This window comes from Mytilus californianus, unplaced genomic scaffold (assembly GCF_021869535.1).
Source record: "Mytilus californianus isolate M0D057914Y unplaced genomic scaffold, xbMytCali1.0.p SCAF_5, whole genome shotgun sequence".
NCBI classification, from domain to species: domain Eukaryota; kingdom Metazoa; phylum Mollusca; class Bivalvia; order Mytilida; family Mytilidae; genus Mytilus; species Mytilus californianus.
This window is the reverse complement of record NW_026262701.1, coordinates 91816641-91834388: the sequence shown is the minus strand read 5'-3', so window position 1 is coordinate 91834388 and position 17748 is coordinate 91816641. Positions and strand designations below refer to the sequence as shown.

The 17748-nt window shown below is 32.5% G+C and overlaps 1 protein-coding gene across 3 annotated transcripts in view; it reads left to right on the top strand.

The window, feature by feature from the left end:
• LOC127703268 (neural cell adhesion molecule 1-like) overlaps window positions 1-17748 on the top strand; it is a 109988-nt gene that overhangs the window by 6442 nt on the left and 85798 nt on the right. For all 3 annotated transcript variants that reach the window (XM_052207785.1, XM_052207786.1, XM_052207787.1), the window contains exons 4-9: window positions 1339-1650; window positions 10619-10729; window positions 13225-13243; window positions 13840-13919; window positions 14074-14089; window positions 16639-16712. In XM_052207785.1, coding sequence (XP_052063745.1) covers window positions 1339-1650; window positions 10619-10729; window positions 13225-13243; window positions 13840-13919; window positions 14074-14089; window positions 16639-16712 — 612 coding nt within the window. The remainder of the gene's footprint in view (window positions 1-1338; window positions 1651-10618; window positions 10730-13224; window positions 13244-13839; window positions 13920-14073; window positions 14090-16638; window positions 16713-17748) is intronic.

Here is a 17748-nt window from a genome sequence, read left to right as displayed (position 1 = left end):
TACCTCAAATATAAAAATGATAAGAAAAATTGATGAATTTACCCCAACCAAAACTGCGTACTGGTATTTGGTACAATGGTCGCCATATTTTACCACAAAATTTGGCGATTTTCGGTAAATGGAGAGGAAATGGAAAAATGCTGTTTCAAATTAAAACAATCATTTTTGTCATAAATAAACCCTTGGTTGAAACTTAAAAAACTACGAAAAATTTTGCGACAAAAACTGGTTCAGACGTAATAAAAAAAATACCTTAAAAATTTTTGAATCGATGCGAACGGTATTTCTCTCTTAATTTGGGTGATAAAATATTAAAACAATATTTCAAACGGAAGTGATCCTTAGATTACTAGTATTTTGCGCATTATACATGCCGGCTAAAGTATAGCATAGATTAATCTAAATCCAGTAAAATGAGACGTAAAAAAAGATGCAAAATAAAACTGTAAAAAAATATAACCAATAGAGATATTGTGCATTCTTGACATTATCATTAACAGAAGATTACAGGATTCTGTTAGAGTCACATGTATGTATGTGTCACAGAAAAGATTTTGATTATTACAGTTTTAAAACTAAATAAGCATAAAGTTCTTTTTTAAAATCGGTAAAATATGATTGTTCAAACACTACAAAAACACGTAACTCTTTAGTTATTGTATATATGCTTTGACGAACGTAAATTGTCAACAGTGCTAAAAGATGTGATGGATGTATAAATTCCCTACCTCGTCTGGTCTGTGATTTTGTTACATGTTTTTCAACTTTGTATCGATCTAATAAGTTAAACCTTTTTCAACTGGTTTTTATAGTTCGTTCTTATGTTGTGATGTTACACCACTGTCACAGGTTAGGGGAGGGTTGAGCGCTCACAAAAATGTTTAATCCCGCCACATTCTTTATGTGCCTGTTGCAAGTAAGGATCATGTAGTTCAGTGTTGTAGTTTGTTCATGTCTGTTATATTTGTTTTTGTGAATTATTTTGTTATAAATTCGGCTGTTAGTTTTCGCAATTGAATTGTTTTATATTTTTCATATCGGGACCTTTTATAGCCGACTACACGGTTTGAGGTTTTCTCATTGGTGAAGGCCATACGATTGCGTATAATTGCACACATCAACTGTATTTAAACTTTGATCGATAGTTGTCTCATTGGCAATTATACCACATCTACTTATTTCTATATACAAGCCAAAAATTCGATACAAGCTCAGTTTGGCCTCCGGTTTTCTTACTTTGCCCATGTTATAGAATACCATCTCCGAGATTTTACATTTAATCTTATCGCATTGGTTTAAACAACTACTTGTAAACTATGTCAACGGTTTATTACCTAGGTGTACCAGAGACTCCGGGTAATTTTAGTATGACAACAACATCAACTACTAGTATTACAATGCAATGGGATCCAAAATCTGGTGGTGGACACAAACAAGCATTTTACATTCAGTACAGAGTCCAAGGAGCATTTGAGTGGTATACTACATTGGCTGGTGAGGAAGATATAAACGAGCCAAAGAGACGAAGAATATATGAAGTAATAAACTTACAGAAAGGCAAGGCCTATGGACTGAGAATTTATGCTGAGAATAGAGCAGGGAAAAGAAGTAATGTCACAGAAGTGTTCATTGCCGTTACTGAAACTTCAGGTACAAAAAATGACGGAATTATTCTAGCTATAAAATCGCCATTTTGTTATGCTGTTCACGCTTCTCTATTATATCAGATTCCCTTCTACCATTATTATATGAACTGCTTAAATCTGTCTAGCTTTAGAGTCGGGATCTGTAAGAGAACTGGTTATATGGTTTTCATATTTTTTTTCATCTATAGTTATAAATCAACATAAAAAATAATAAATATTTATAGACTTCCTTGCCGGAAGCAGATGCAAGATTAATATTTTGAATGAAAACAAGCGCTTCTTTAATCCTCTGAGTCCAAATCGGACATATATGTCCACCACTGTCCGGGTCCCAAGAGGACACATATGTCCAATTCACATCGTTATGAAACACAATCGAGTAGAACTCGGAAAAAAACCAACAGAACTTATAAAGTTCTCATTTTAAAACCTTTTACTACACACCATTTTCTACGTATTTTCGTGCAAATCTACCCGGGCAATACATCAAACAGACTGTCAATGTTTTGAAACTTTGTTACATTTCTTGATTTCATTTTCATTTTCTTTCATGTTTATCCGAGTTATATTTATACTTTTATTCTGTGAAGTAATTTATTCTTAAGCCGGCAAACTATAGGATTTTGATTTTATTAACAACAGATTCTGTATTTGCTTTTGAATATTTCCCGGTATAATGTTTGAAAAAATAAGAATATTGACAAATTTTGTACTAAGTTTTTGGCGTATCGTGACATCAACGAAATTAGTTTTAATGACGTCTAATATCACGCCGTAAATTAATGTCGGGCACTCACCGTCGTCTTCATTTGGTTGATAGCTTCAAATTGCTTATTAAGAAAAATCAATAAGGCTTTTTCAATAAATAACCAAAAACATGCTTTTTGAATAATCTGAAATGTCAAATCTTTAACACCACAAAGACCGTGACTTAACATATATATCTTAATTTGACAAACTGGTTCTTAAGAGGTTTTAATGTTAAAATAGACCTAACTTTCCATTTCGAAAATAATAAAATATTATCGTCGAAAATTCAATGTCAGGACATCGTCAGAACTTCGAAAAAAATATATTTGTAGGCCAAAATATAGATATTTAAGTCAGTATTTACTTTTTCGTTCTTCTTAAGACAAAAAAAAAAGAATAAAAACTAACAGTAGAATTCAGCAGTATATTTAAAAAAAGGCTAAATTATAAGAAAGAAAAAACATTATGAATCAATGACACAAGTTCTTATATAAAAACAAAGGAATTTTCAAAATATGATTTACTAGTAGTTTCCATCTCTAATGATTTGAGTAAACAAGAAATACTAAATAAATAACTAATCAGTACAGGCTGTAAATTTATGGATAATAGTGCATTTTTATGTTTTGAATTTGATTTGCTTTATGTTACTTTTTTCTTGTTAATGCTCTTCAACTTAATCATAATAAAAATTAGAGGAAGTGGCATGATTACCAATGAGACAACTCTCCACCCACCAGAGACCAAATGACCTAGAAGTTAGCAACTATGATAGGTCACCGTACGGCCTTCAACCTGATACCTTTTTTTTGTACAATAACCAAACATCAAGAAGATATCAAACCTTAAATAGCGCCTAGTAAAGACAACTTGTAATCAACTATCACAAACGGGTGGGGAGTTATACATATACTAATTCCTCGTCCTTCTACATCGATAAGTAAAATATTAAAACACATACACACTGCGACCACATTTGAAGAATATATGATTATAAATGACCCTTTTCAACGAAAGTAATTTGACATAAAAATCTTCTATAAATAAGTATGTTGCAAACTAGTCAGGAACCTGATGTCCAGTGGTTGTCGTTTGTTGATGTGGTTCATAAGTGTTTCTCGTTTTGTATATAGATTAGACCGTTGGTTTTCCTGTTTGAATGGTTTTACACTAGTCATTTTTGGGGCCCTTTAAAGCTTGCTGTTCGGTGTGAGCCAAGGCTCCGTGTTGAAGGCCGTACTTTGACCTATAATGGTTTACTTTTACAAATTGTGACTTGGATGGAGAGTTGTATCATTGGCACTCATACCACATCTTCTTATATCTATAGACGTTTATCAAGCAACAATCAATCAAAATACAAAGTGACAATTGTCTTTATATAATATTCTCCCCTTTCTTGTAAGATCTGACATAAAGGGGACAACACTATTTGCTATATAAAAACCAATCAAATTAAAACATAGATCCAAGATTTTGTTATGTTCATAAGAGTAAGCGAATTACAATAGATCAGATTGATGAAAAATTTATTTAGGGCATGACATATTGTGTTTATACTAAACATGTCTGCTAGATGTTTACTCGTCATTTTGTTGTTTGCTTGCTGTCTTATTGACGCATACCCCGCATCTCTTTTTATTCATAACTGTTCTGTATTGAAGATAGACTGATTAGATGCACCCCTAAACTTCATCTCCTTCGCCCCAAAAAAATAATAGTAAAGTTAGGTCATTATTTAGTAACTTTTGGCAAACACGTACAGTAAAACAAATGCATCAGTGTTTCAAGGGACTAATTAGATGACTTAGTAAATTTTATTTCTTTCGTCCAAATTAGGGAAAGGCCTTAAAAATTAAAAATATACGGATCTTTGAGAAGATGTTCAATTCCCAGAATTTCTTTTATTTGCTGTAGAATTTCTTTTTCTTTGCTATTCAATGATTATATAATGTGTATTCTATTTCCACTCTTACATCGAAACTGTGTCTAAATTATAGTGCCCGTTCCATCATTACTGAAAATAACTCGTAAGAAGTTAGTAAAATGTCCCAAAATGTGATTGAGGAAGTCAGTGTTCATAACCTTTTTATTTAATTTGAAACAGTTCCTGCCAATCAACTTTTTGCTAGGAGTTTTCACCAACAAAAACAAATAATAATGAAAAAGTTAAAGAATTCAAGTTGTATTGCATGATTCTTTAAATTATTTAGATACTAGTTAAATAGTTTTTGATACTTGAAGTACCAGCTAGTCAAACAACGCATTAACGATTAAACAGACATACATAATCGTATATATACTGCTCTTTTAAAACGGAGTATAAAACTGTATGCCTTAGTACATGTATTTGATAAATTCTGGGTATGATTTTTTTTATTAAGTAGAATGTATTTATTTTTTCTCACCATGGTTAACGGCTTGAAAATTTTATCTGTATTATCTGGAAAATTATAATAGATAAGTATGAACTTTAAACAGCCAAAATGCTGTGTAAAATGTAACCAAATATATGTTTAATGCATGATATACATGTCAAAACAGATCTCATAAGATGCCTTAATTTTATTTAGTACTTTAACATCAATAAATAGGAATATTTCAAGTGAAAGCAGTATTCATCAATAGTCTCTCGAATGCAAATATTTAGCCTTGCCCACCTTTTACCTTATTTGGAAAGTTAGTGTAATCACGAAGCTTGCATTTAAGTTTTCATATGATGCGCACATTTTAAGATGATCATTTTATTAAAATTCTTGGCGTCTGTCAACGTTTACCGTAATTATTTTCAAAGACCCTCTTCTCAATGACTGTCATAAAATTAAGGTTACCAGAGGTAAAAGTTTACAGTGAAACAATATCGGAAAATATGTTTTCAGATGAAAGGAAATGAAAACAAAACATGTAGAAATTATCTTTAGAAAGAACTTACCATGTGTTCTATTAAAAGCCTATTTCTGTTTTGGGGCAAAATAAACCCAGGTGAGGGATTCAGGCTTCCAGGAGCCTATAGTTTAATTGGATATAAGAAGATGTGGTATGAGTGTCAATGAGACAACTCTATCCAAGTCAAAATTTATAAAAGTAAACCATTATAGGTCAAAGTACGGTCTTCAACACGGAGCCTTGGCTCACACCGAACAACAAGCTATAAAGGGCCCCAAAAATTACTAGTGTAAAACCATCCAAACGGGAAAACCAACGGTCTAATCTATATAAAAAACGAGAAACGATGAACCACACCAAAAAACGACAACTACTGAACATCAGATTCCTGACTTAGGACAGGTGTAAACAATTGCAGCGGGTTTAAACGTTTTAATGGTACCAAACCTTCACCCTTATCTGAAACAATAGTGTAACATCACAACATAGAAAGACACACTATAAAATATCAATTGAAATGGCTCAACTCAACCAAAAGACATATTAACACCAGTTAACATACACTGAACAAATAAATTTGATCTATGATACAATGTAAATACAAAATAAATAAACTAAGGGAAGAATAATAATAGTAACATGTTATATCGCTGTGAAATGTTAAACAATTTAAGAAAAACAATATGCTTGAACAAAAATATCAGCCATTTGTAATTACTTTAAACACAGGAAAATGAAAATAATTTTGTTGTTTGGTATACGTGTACAGTTCAAATAGAGAAAGGAAGTATTTTTACAAAATAAAGAATTTTGATGTTCATAGTACGAAGAAGTGAAAATTTATAGTAATACAAAACACTTATCAAAGCTGGTATATAGACCAGATATAACCCTGAATAACATTGAATAACAAAAAAAACATTTCAATTAGTAGCAAGAGGTCAAATAAACAAGAAAGTACGATTTGAGAGTACTCGCAGTTACTGACAGCTAGTTAAAAGCAAAGAACAATCAATAAAAAAAATCATGCATCAGAGACTAAAATTGAATAAAACACATCCCTGGATTTAGTATTTTAACGTCATGGACAGTAAAAAAAGACATGACTTGTGCAATGCCAAAAAAAATGTATCGACAGGCAATAGGATAGTTAGGAGTAAACCTCTTTATAGATCAAAATGAACGTGGGTGTGTCTTTATACATCCCGTTTGAAAAGAATACAAAAGTTATGTTTTAATTTGCTGATCACAAAATCAATATTAGTGCCAATGTAAACTATATTCAAAGATCTAATTACAACATTGGTAAGATAACCTTTACTAATAAGTTTGTTTAAAGGTTCGATGAGTTTACACGGATCACATAGTGATTTCCGCGCTTTAATTACAATATTACCGTAAAATTTAGGATGTGAAATACCGTTTTTAATCTGTTTTCTACAGGTACAGCCAAATTTACAATCAAATCTTTGTATCTATGAAAGAATTTAGTAAAAGTTTTACGTAATTTATGGTAACGAAATCCCTGACTTAATAATTTACCAGTGATGCATTGATTATGTTCGTTAAAATCTATGACATCACTACACACACGGGCATAACGAACGAGTTGGGATTTATAAATACCGTATGATGGAGCCAAAAGAACATCGCCGTCTAAAAAAGGAAAATTAACAATAGGGAATGAAAAGTCGTCTCTTTTGTCGTAAATTTTAGTATGGAGTTTTCCTTTAGAGATTGAAATGTCCAAATCTAGAAAAGGACAACTACTGCTGTTTATGTTAGATTTAGTTAAAGTAAGTTCTTTTGGGTAAATTTCGGTAGTATATTTAGAGAACTCTGGATTATTTAACGATAAAATATCATCTAGATAACGGAAGATATTGTTGAATATATCAACCAAATATAACAATGACGTGTCTTTACTGAGTTTGGTAATAAACTGAGATTCATAGCAATACAGGAATAGATCTGCTATTAAAGGGGCGCAGTTAGTGCCCATAGGCATACTTACTACTTGTCGATACACTTTATCGCCGAAACGTGCATATATGTTGTCCAGGAGAAAATTTAAAGCTTCAATCATATCTTCACATTTCTAGTAAGTGTATCTAGCATACTTTCCTTTTTCGTTACAGAAAAAGGCTTTAAACGAGTTAAAGTGTAGTATAGAGAGTAGAAAAATCTTAACTGTCAACAGAATCAAAAGGACCATCAAAAGCATGTATTTCATCTAAAACCTCTAAAGAATTTTTAACACTCCAAAATAATTAATACCATTATTTTCATAAGCTTTATTACAAAAGTTAATAACAAGTTCTTTGATAGTAGTAAGGGAGGTAGTTGGAAGCACTGATAGATTGGTAGTAGAACACTTACTAGATGCGGAGATGAAACGGAATTTAAATAGTTTTTTGTGCAATTTAGGTAACCAGTACATAGAAGGGACTTTCAAATGTTCGGAAGAGGCTTTAAGCAGGGTAGTGGCAGTGAATGCTTGTTTACAATTTGACTCTCTGTGGAGCGTACGGACCTGAATGTAGATGAATTTGTAATTTCGTTTTGGAAACTTCCCTGTAGTATATGCGTCACACCACCACTATATTATTTGCTGCTTTGTCTGCCGGTACGAACACAAACCGCTTTGCGAGTACTTGGAGTTTATTTTTTATTCTAGAAATGGGAATATCACGGACCCTATTACTAATTTCAGAATTGTTTTTAAAATGAGATATAGGAATATTAACAGTATTCATAATTTTATTCAAATAACTGTCTAGAGATTTTTATTAGATTTTTCACGTTTACACCAATTTTTACAGTAGACAGACCGTCTTTAATGACCTGACGACACTGTTTCCAATCTATTTAAGATGGAGGACGATATTTCGGTCCTTTCTTAAGAAAAGTTATGATCTCACGGTCTTCGACGATGTTGAGGTCTCCTGTAAGGACATGACCATAGGGAACATATCTAAAACTAGATGTTTCACAGTCTCAAGTGGAAGGAACATTATTTTCTATATTGACGTCTGATGTAACTGACGTATAATTTAAAATCAAACTTCTGCTGGTTGTTTTTATAAGAATACGAAATAATAGGTGGTTCTATATTTATCAAAATATGGAGGTATTTGGCTTTGGATGGTAGAGTCATTGAATATACTAGATAAGTTAATAAAATCAATACCTCTATTTATATATTTTAATTTAAGAAAATGCCGTTTATGATTTTCAGGTTTATCGATACTAGGAAATAGCCTATGATGTAATAATACGGGTGTATTCATACATTGGGCTAAAAAAAGAAATTTTATCACACTCCAGAAAAATAGCATATAATTTACTTATTGGTATCTGACCCAGTTTGCATAATAATTGATGTCTGCCATTATTTTTTATTATAGATAACAGATCAGCAAGTGAATAATTTATACGATGTTTAATACGTTGGTTACGGTTTTTGCGTTTGCCATGAGACCTTTTATTTCTAAGTCGTTTATCGACAATACTAATGACATCGATTGAAGTTTTAGTTATATTCCCCTGTCCTAATATTTTGTCATTAAGACCGAGAGGATAAGCTGTTTGAAGTCTTTTTATCCAAAATAATTCGCGAACTTCACGTGATTTTTCAAATTGCTTGTGTGATTCTCCTGGTTGTTTCTGAACGGTTTCAAGTGGTTGGAATTTTATAAATCTTAGATTGTGATTATACTTATCTAAATGTTGATATATCAAACTTTTGAATTTTTTTAGGTCTACGAAAGCAGTAAAGGTGTTCTTGATTTCTTTTGTAATACTCTCGTCCCGTCTGTCCCACATATTGTATACCACACTTAGGTTGGGTTCAAGTTACCACATATATAAGGTTTTGAGATTTTCAGGTAATGTCACAGGAAAATGAGAGCGAAAAAGCTCTCCCGTTCACTGTTGACCTTACAGTATTTTGTGAAGTTAATCTAAAACAGGTTAGTCACTTTTTGGCATTGCACGGGATAATTTGTGGATATCCACGTGCATTTTTGCTAAAGAATCTGGCTGTAGAGGCATTACAAATACGTTTGCTTAAGCACGTGGATATCCTAGAAGTTGTGTTGTTTATAATTTTTTTTCCATTATGTAAAATCATGATAATTAAATAGGGGTATAGGAAAAATAAAAATGACCGGAGGTTGTAACAATGAATAAGGATCACAATTACGGAATAGGAAATAATAGGCAAAGCAGTAAAAGAACTCTTACAAAAACTGTTATAAAAGGCCCTACGTAAAGACTTAAGTATTACAATACTGACATATAGCATACACAGGGCAAAACAGAGATTATAAGAAATCTTAGTAAAACCATAGCAGGGGGCAATAATAAAAAAGCGATGAGTATTTATACATCCAAACACCATAATATATAATTAACAATTAAGAACAAAGATATAATAAACATGTGAAAGCTCTCTCACAGGCAAACAACCCATAATTGAATAATATAAGGGCATACACCACAAGCACGGCGACACATTCTACTGCATCTACACAGCACGAGCAACCAACCCTGTAGTAAATAGATATAAGAAGATGTGGTATGAGTGCCAATGAGACAACTCTCCATCCAAGTCAAAATTTAAAAAGTAAATCATTATAGGTCAAAGTACGGTCTTCAACACGGAGCCTTGGCTCACACCGAACAGCAAGATATAAAGGGCCCCAAAATTTACAAGTGTAAAACCATTCAAACGGGTTGTTGAAAAACCTGTGAAAAGAAGTATCAATACAAAATTGTGGAAAATACTCTTTGAAGCCATATGCAAAGGAAGAGGTTTGACAGAGACACTGATTGATGTAATGCCCGACAATGGACATTCATTTGTTAAACATATATTTAAGACTTTAATTATTTTTGATCTTCTAAATGACCCGAAATAACATTAACAAATGCATATATTACCTATAAACATGTACTGAACAATGTATTTGTGTTATTATCATAAACAATGATAATGTAAATAAATGTAAAACTTAATATATGGATCTAATTTTAAAACACTAATATATTTAACAGAAAAAATATAGAGTACTGACTATAAATTTAAATAGCGATCAACTCCTTTGTCCTTTTTAATCATAAGATAAAGCATTTTGGTTGTTGGAAAATTGTAAAATGAAAGAAATGTTACATGAACTTGTGATATGCATTGATGATTTGATCTTAAAGCAAATTGACGATGTAATTTTTCTAAGTCAAAGAGTATCTTATTAATTGAGATATGTTGCATTTTACCAACAGAGAATACTCAAATCGAAATCAATGTTGACAAACCTGTTAATTTGTCATTACAGAAACTTCGACAACAAGAAGTGCTGTTATTGGTGGTGTGGTAGGTGCTGTAGTTACGTTAGGAATTGTGTGCGCTTCTGTTATGGTGATCGTGCTCTTAAAAAGGAGAAAAGGTATCAACTTATGCAATAGTAGTTCAATTTAAGCTCAAAATCAATAAAATACAGCGATCTCTTTTTCTGACGTTGCACTATATCAAAGGTGGTACACTTTCAAGTTAACGAAAAAGTTGCCGTAGTTTTCTTCAATAATAGTACGTATAAATAATTGAAAAACACTTCAATGTTTTGGATAAAATTACTATAAATTTAGCTCCTTTCTATATCCATTATACTTATTTTATCACCAAATATGTGAGAAATATTTTGAGTTTTATCAAGATTGTGAAAAAATGGTGAATCAAATACGTTTATGTTTTGTTAAATAAAATTATGTTTTACTCATAGAAAAAAAAGAAGTGTTTTTCTTCTTCTCGTACGGTATGGTACATGTACGACTTCACGATAACGAAAGTGTTTTGCTGTGTAACGTTTTCATTCCACATTGGCTAAAGGTTTAGGGGGAGGCTTGAGATCTTACAGAACATGTTAAACCCCGCCGCATTTTTGCTCCTGTCCCAAGTCAAAATCCTCCAGCCTTTGTTAGTCTTGTGTGTTGTTTTTTTTAATTTTAACTTTGGTTCATTTGTATGTTTCGGAGTTTAGTGTGGAGTCCATTTCGCTGAACTAGTATACATTATTGTTTCGGGGTCAGCTGAAGTCCGCCTGCGGGTGCGGACTTTTCTCTCTGCGTTAAAGACCTATTGGTGGCCTTGGACAGTTTTCTGCTCTTTGGTCGGGTTGTTGTTTCTTTGACACATTCCCCGTTTCCATTCTATATTCTATTATCCTACATTTTGTTGATACTGTTTTACTTATATTTTTTACTTATATTGCACGAGGTAATGAGTTTCCAAGACTGTTTATGACGTCTTTACACTAATTCCGTTTGATGTGTACTGATTGATTCTTAGTCTGGGAGAACATGATTAATTTATTAGATGTAATTGGCTTTGAACTAGCTTTCAGTAACTGCGAATACTATTATTTCGGCGATTTGTGTCCACTGTTTTTATGTTAGTTGTTTTTGTTCTTATGTTGTGCTGTTACACCACTGTCCTACGTTAGTAGGAGGGTAAAGTGCACAAACATGTTGAAACCCGCCACATTCTTTATGTGCCTGTCCCAAGTCAGGAGCCATTAGTTCAGTGATTGTCGTTGGTTTATGTAGGTCATGTTTTTTGTATATTGTTTTGTTATGAATTATGCCGTTCATTTTCTTGTTTGAATTGTTTCATTTTTTTCATGTCGGGGCCTGTTATAGCCGACTATACGGTATGGGTTTTTCTCACTGTTGAAGGCCGTACGATTGCCTATAATTGCTTACAATCACTGCATTTGAACTCTGGTGGATGGTTGTCTCATTGACAGTTATACCATATCTCCTTATTTTTACATTATACATCAAATATGACAAATGACATTAAATTCGGTTTAATGTGGAATTTACAGACCCAAGAATACATGTATAATTGTGTTCAAGAAAAGAAAAAAAGTCATAAATTGTTTAATACTGCCGTTTTTTTTTCTCTATTTTGTCAACATACTTTATGTATTAGTTGAACTTGGGTTTGGACCAGCTTTAGTAACTGTGAGTACTCTTTGATGGGTACATTGTGCTCTATTTACTAGTTGTTGTTTTCTGCTTTGTAAAAATCTCACGAATCTATCCCTTTCCAACTGATTTTTACAGGTTGTTCTCACATTATGCTGTCCTAGGTTAGGAAGAAGGTTTAGCGCTTACAAACATGTTAAGTCCTGCCATATTTAATTGCCTGTCTTATGTTACGAGCCTGTAAACCAGTGGTTGTCGTTTGGTACTGTTTTTTATATTTGTTTCTCGTCTATTGTTTTTTAAATAAATTTAAATCAGGCCGTTTGTTTTCCCTTGGACATTGTTTTATAACTATCATACCAGTATCTTTGATAACTGACTCTACGGTATTAGTTTTGCCCATTGTTGAAGGCTGTACGATAACCAATATGTGTTTACATCCTCGCCCTTTGGTCATTGGTGGATATACATATATTAATCATACTGCATCTCATTATTTTATATTAAGTCGTTATTATGGACTGTCTGACTTTACTGTGAGGTATGATTTTTTTAAAGTCTATTTTGGTTGACAGTAACTTCAATTTACAGTTTCAATGATATATGTTGTTTTTTTTCTGAGACTTTTGCTACATTAATGTACTATAAAATAATAGCAATAGATGCAGGGATAATGAAAAATGTCCTGACAACTTCTGGATTTCAAAACGACGGAAAAACGAAATGGGGAATGACGAAAAAGTTGAATGAGTAATTATATACGTCCTAGGTAGTTAGTGGGAGGCATAAAAAGGACAAAAAATAAGCTATGCAAAAAAAAAAAAAAAACAATCAAAAAGCTGACCTTCAATGCCAACATTAATTATCTTTTATTTTTAAAGGTCTAAAATTTATACTATTATTGGGTAAATTCAATTTGTACACACCCATGTTTTGATGGTTTTTTTATTTGCAGGACAGAATAAAACGGAAAAGTAAGTTGATTATAATGTTGTTTATAAATTATAAAGTTACCAAATAAAAGGTCGAACACTATATTATGTTCAATGGTAATAGTTGTTTTTAAACTGGTTTATATAGATTGCTTCATTTGTGCTTGTAAACTATTCAGTGATGTTGCTGTAAAAGACAGGTAAAAATCATACCTAAATCATAATGAAAAAATACAAGAAACTTTAAATTGATAGATTTACGACATAAATAGAAACAAACTTCATACGAAATAGAAAACAAGTACACATTATAGTTCTGAAACTTTGCTACGAATTCTTCAAAAAATACATTTGCTTTTCGTTTATTGCTTTATTATAAATCAGGCCGTCGGTTTACTCGTATGAATTGTTTCGCAATTTTCTGTTATAGCTTAGTAAACAGTATGATTTTTGCTCTTTGTTGAAGACCGTACGATGGACATTAAGTGCTTACATTCGCGTAATTTCGGTCTGGTAGATATTCGTCTCATTGGCAATCCTACCACATCTCTACTTGTTTTTTAAAGAAAAAAATAATGCATGCTTCACTAAAACATGGCTAACTTATTTCCTTGACCAATGTTCGTTTTATCTTTAAGAAATAATAAATCTTATGAAAATACTGGATTCCAGGAAAGACAAAAAGATGATGAGTACGAAGAAGTTAGAAATAAATGTGGTAAGCTTGATTTTAATATAATAATCCGTCAATATCGATAAATAAAAGTGATACATCAAAAGTGCTTTAAAATGCTAGTACACAACTCTGTAATTTTCAAGACAATACTTTATCTATCCAATGTGAATTCATTCATTGATGTTTATTGTTTCAGATGTGCAGCAAAAACAGTGAGTATATGTAAGATTTGCTTGAGGATTAAAAATCGTTTTGAAGACACACAATTTTACAGAGGGATCAATATGCGCAACTATGATAATGATAATATTTTCTTTACTCCTCTGCCCATATCGTAAACTTTGATATGTATGATGGCTCGTTTCGAAGCTGATCCATTTTCACATGTGAGGTTAAATATTCAGGATATGAAGTGAGATTCATTTTCCAACAACTTTGCACACCCAAAAAAAGCCTTTGTGATGCGCTTCCTCGTGGTAAAAAGTCCCTATTTTCACACAAAGAGTTCTCTGAAAATACAGCTCTTTGAAACATTTAAAAACTCCATTATATTTACACCTTTATTCTTTGGTCATCTGCTCTTCAAATCAACAAAACTGGTTAAGCTTAAAGACTTGTTCAAAATCCAACATGTTCAATATCACTGCACAGCTATGTTTTGTTTGCGTATTCAAAAATGACAATACAAGAGCCTTGCAAAATTCCTTTTTTCTTTTGTTATTAAATTTTTAAGTTCAATCAGTTTTGAAATAACCAATACTGCGGACAGGCATTTGTTTCCTATTTCCTATTTTTTAGTTTTTTATAATCATTATATTGCTAAAACTACCAGTTATTGAAATATCAAAGTTTACAAAACATTTTAACAAAATTATAAAAATTTCAAATAGTGAACCTTATACATGTATATGTCGAAAAAGCATCTCCAAGGGTTTGTTGACCGTGAAGGAATAGCTGTTTTACAAATGACGACAGATATGTTTGAATTGTCGTAACCACAATCCCGTCCTCTTTTCCTCGAAAGTGGCTTACCGAATTAGTCTTATCACCGGGTTTGTTCTTACATGAGCAACACGACGGGTGCCATATATGGAGCAAAATCTGCTTACCCTTCCGGGGTACCTGAGATCACCTCTGTTTTTTGGTGGGGTTCTAGTTGCTTAGTCTTTAGTTTTCCATGTTGTGTTTTGTAGACTGTTAATTGTCTTTTGGCTGCATTTCGTTTTTTTGCCATGGCATTGTCAGTTTGTTTTTGATTTTGACTATACTTTTGGTATTTTCCTCCTCTCTTTTATCTCGATTTACAACAAATAAAATCTACAAGAATGACAATACAGTGAAAAACAGTATCTCTTATATTTGTAAAGTGTTTGAAATACACGTTCGGTGTATGTTTTGTTACTAGTTTTTCTGCTTTGTATCGATCTGGTGAGTTAAGCCCTTTGCAACAGATGTTTATAGTTTGTTCATATGTTGTTCTGCTACACCACTGTCCCATGTTAGGGAGGGTTAGGCGCCCGTAAACATGTTTAACCCCGCCACATTCTGTATGTGCCTGTCTCAAGTAAGGATCCTGTAATTCAGTGGTTGTCGTTTGTTACTGTATATTATATTTTTTTGACGTTCATTGTTTTGTACATAAATTAGGTCGTTATAATTCTCGTTTGAATTGTTTTACATTTTTCATTTCTGTGTTCTTTACGCTGACTATGTGGTATGGGTTTGCTAATTGTTGAAGGCCGTACGGGCACATACAGTAGTTAACTTCTATGTCATTTGGTCTCTGGTGGAGTGTTGATTCATTGGAAAATTAAGTTCGTGCAATACTTGTCATTCCTAGGTCAGAATTTCAGGTCTGTATACCGATGCAGGTACTTTCCATCATCTGCGCGTTCTTTATTAAGTTGCATCGACGATGAAATCTCGCTTATTTTTAAAACTTCGTTCAGAGTTATTTTGGAAAATGTAGTTTTAGCAAGACATTTTAACGATAAAGCATCACCCTCTTATGTTTGTAGTCTGATTGTTTTAGCTGCAATATGTGTCATTTTCGTCGAATTTGGCAAAACTATTCAGCATTTTCGGTTTTTTATTCTATTCAATTTCGTATTTGATTTGGGTTTCAAACTGTGTTGATTCCAATGCCACTGATGAGTCTTGTGGAGATGAAACGCGCGTCTGGTATACAAAATATAAGCCTAGTATCTTTGATAAGTTTTGTTTACAACAACTGGGTTAATGGCACTGTTGGTGCGGTTTCCCCCACGAGGGTATCGCCAGTCCAGTCAGTAGTCAGCACTTCTGTGTTGATATGAATTATCATTGATATGGACCATATACATTCGCTGTTTACAAAACTTTGAATTGTTCGAAATTCTAAGGAATTTCTACCCCAGGAATAGATTACCTTAGCTCTATGTTGCAAAACCTTTGGAATTTTTTGGTCCTCAATGCTGTTCAACTTCGTTCTTTATTTGGCCTTTTAACTTTTGTTATTTGAACTTCACTGATGAGTCTTTGGTAGACGAAATGCGCGTCTGGCGTACAAAATTATAAGCCTGGTATCTTTGTATTTTTAAATGTTTTTTTCATACAAGGACAAGATTTAAGTGAACGTAGGTCTACTACTTTTATGCTTTATTACCTGAAGTTTCTATCTCTCAGTATAATTTGGTTTCATCTACGGGTTTCCTTTTTATATCAGTTTTTAAACTCTAGTTTCCTATATGGATTATCTTCAAGTGAATTTTATGTATTACAGATCTAGTAAAACCTACGAAACACTTGGTACCAAAGACACGCTTAACGTTTATGATGGTTTAGATACTTCTAAAGGTGTGTATTGAATACAGTGTTGAAATGATAAAAATATCTCCAATGTGCAAGAGATAATAGAAATTTGTAAATGATAGGATATTGCAGTTGCAAAAACTTTAGAAATAACCAAACTTATTTTTGCCAATTGACTAATATCTTTTTGCTGCTTTAATAAAAAAAATTCGATAGTAGTATTTATTATCATATGTCTTTGTTAATTTGTCAGTTCATACATTATATGAATGGAAACTGACTGAATTTCCCGAACATGTCAAGCCTATGAGATTATTCAAATTACCAATATTTAAAACGAGTAAATTACTTATATCGGTAATTTGACCATTCGTGTTTCATAGCTTTTATCTTGAGTTTGGATTCTCTCTGATAGATTTTCTTCAGTGATAAATATTCCGCGTATATCCAGATCGAAACGAAGTAGACATTAAACAAAAGGCGGGCTTTGCAGTGTGTTATGACTTGAATTACTGCAGGAAATTGCCAGAAATAGTAAAAGGATAGCATGTACACTGGACAGCGATGTATACCTCATCAATTAGTGACAACCAAATCGTTCGGAAGAATTGACGTCTGACGATTTGAAATAATTAATGGCCCCTCACAAATAGTCCCAACTTTCTTAAAATTTTATAATGAGCCTTCATAAAACACTTCTGTTGTTTGTTTGTCAAATTTTAGCATGTTTGCCGTTTATTTTGAAAAATATAACAGATAGACAGAAACTTAAAAAAGCAAAAATGGTCCACTATATGCAAATTTTCCTTTGTCCAGATTTTGATTTTAATATCAATCTGGTATAATTTTACCACGTAACAGATTCAGGCTACTTTGCGCCTCCAGTTTGTATTGTCAACCAACAGGTTGCTAACTTTCTGTAGTAGCGATCATAGCTTTACCCTTCTTTCAAAACTATGTCCTAACTGTATTTCCTTGCTCAAATTTGTGGTAATCCTTTTGGTAGCTAGACTGTGAAGGTTATTATTAACTGAATGTTAGTTCTAGGCAGGCATTGGGACATTTGTGTGCACATAATTGG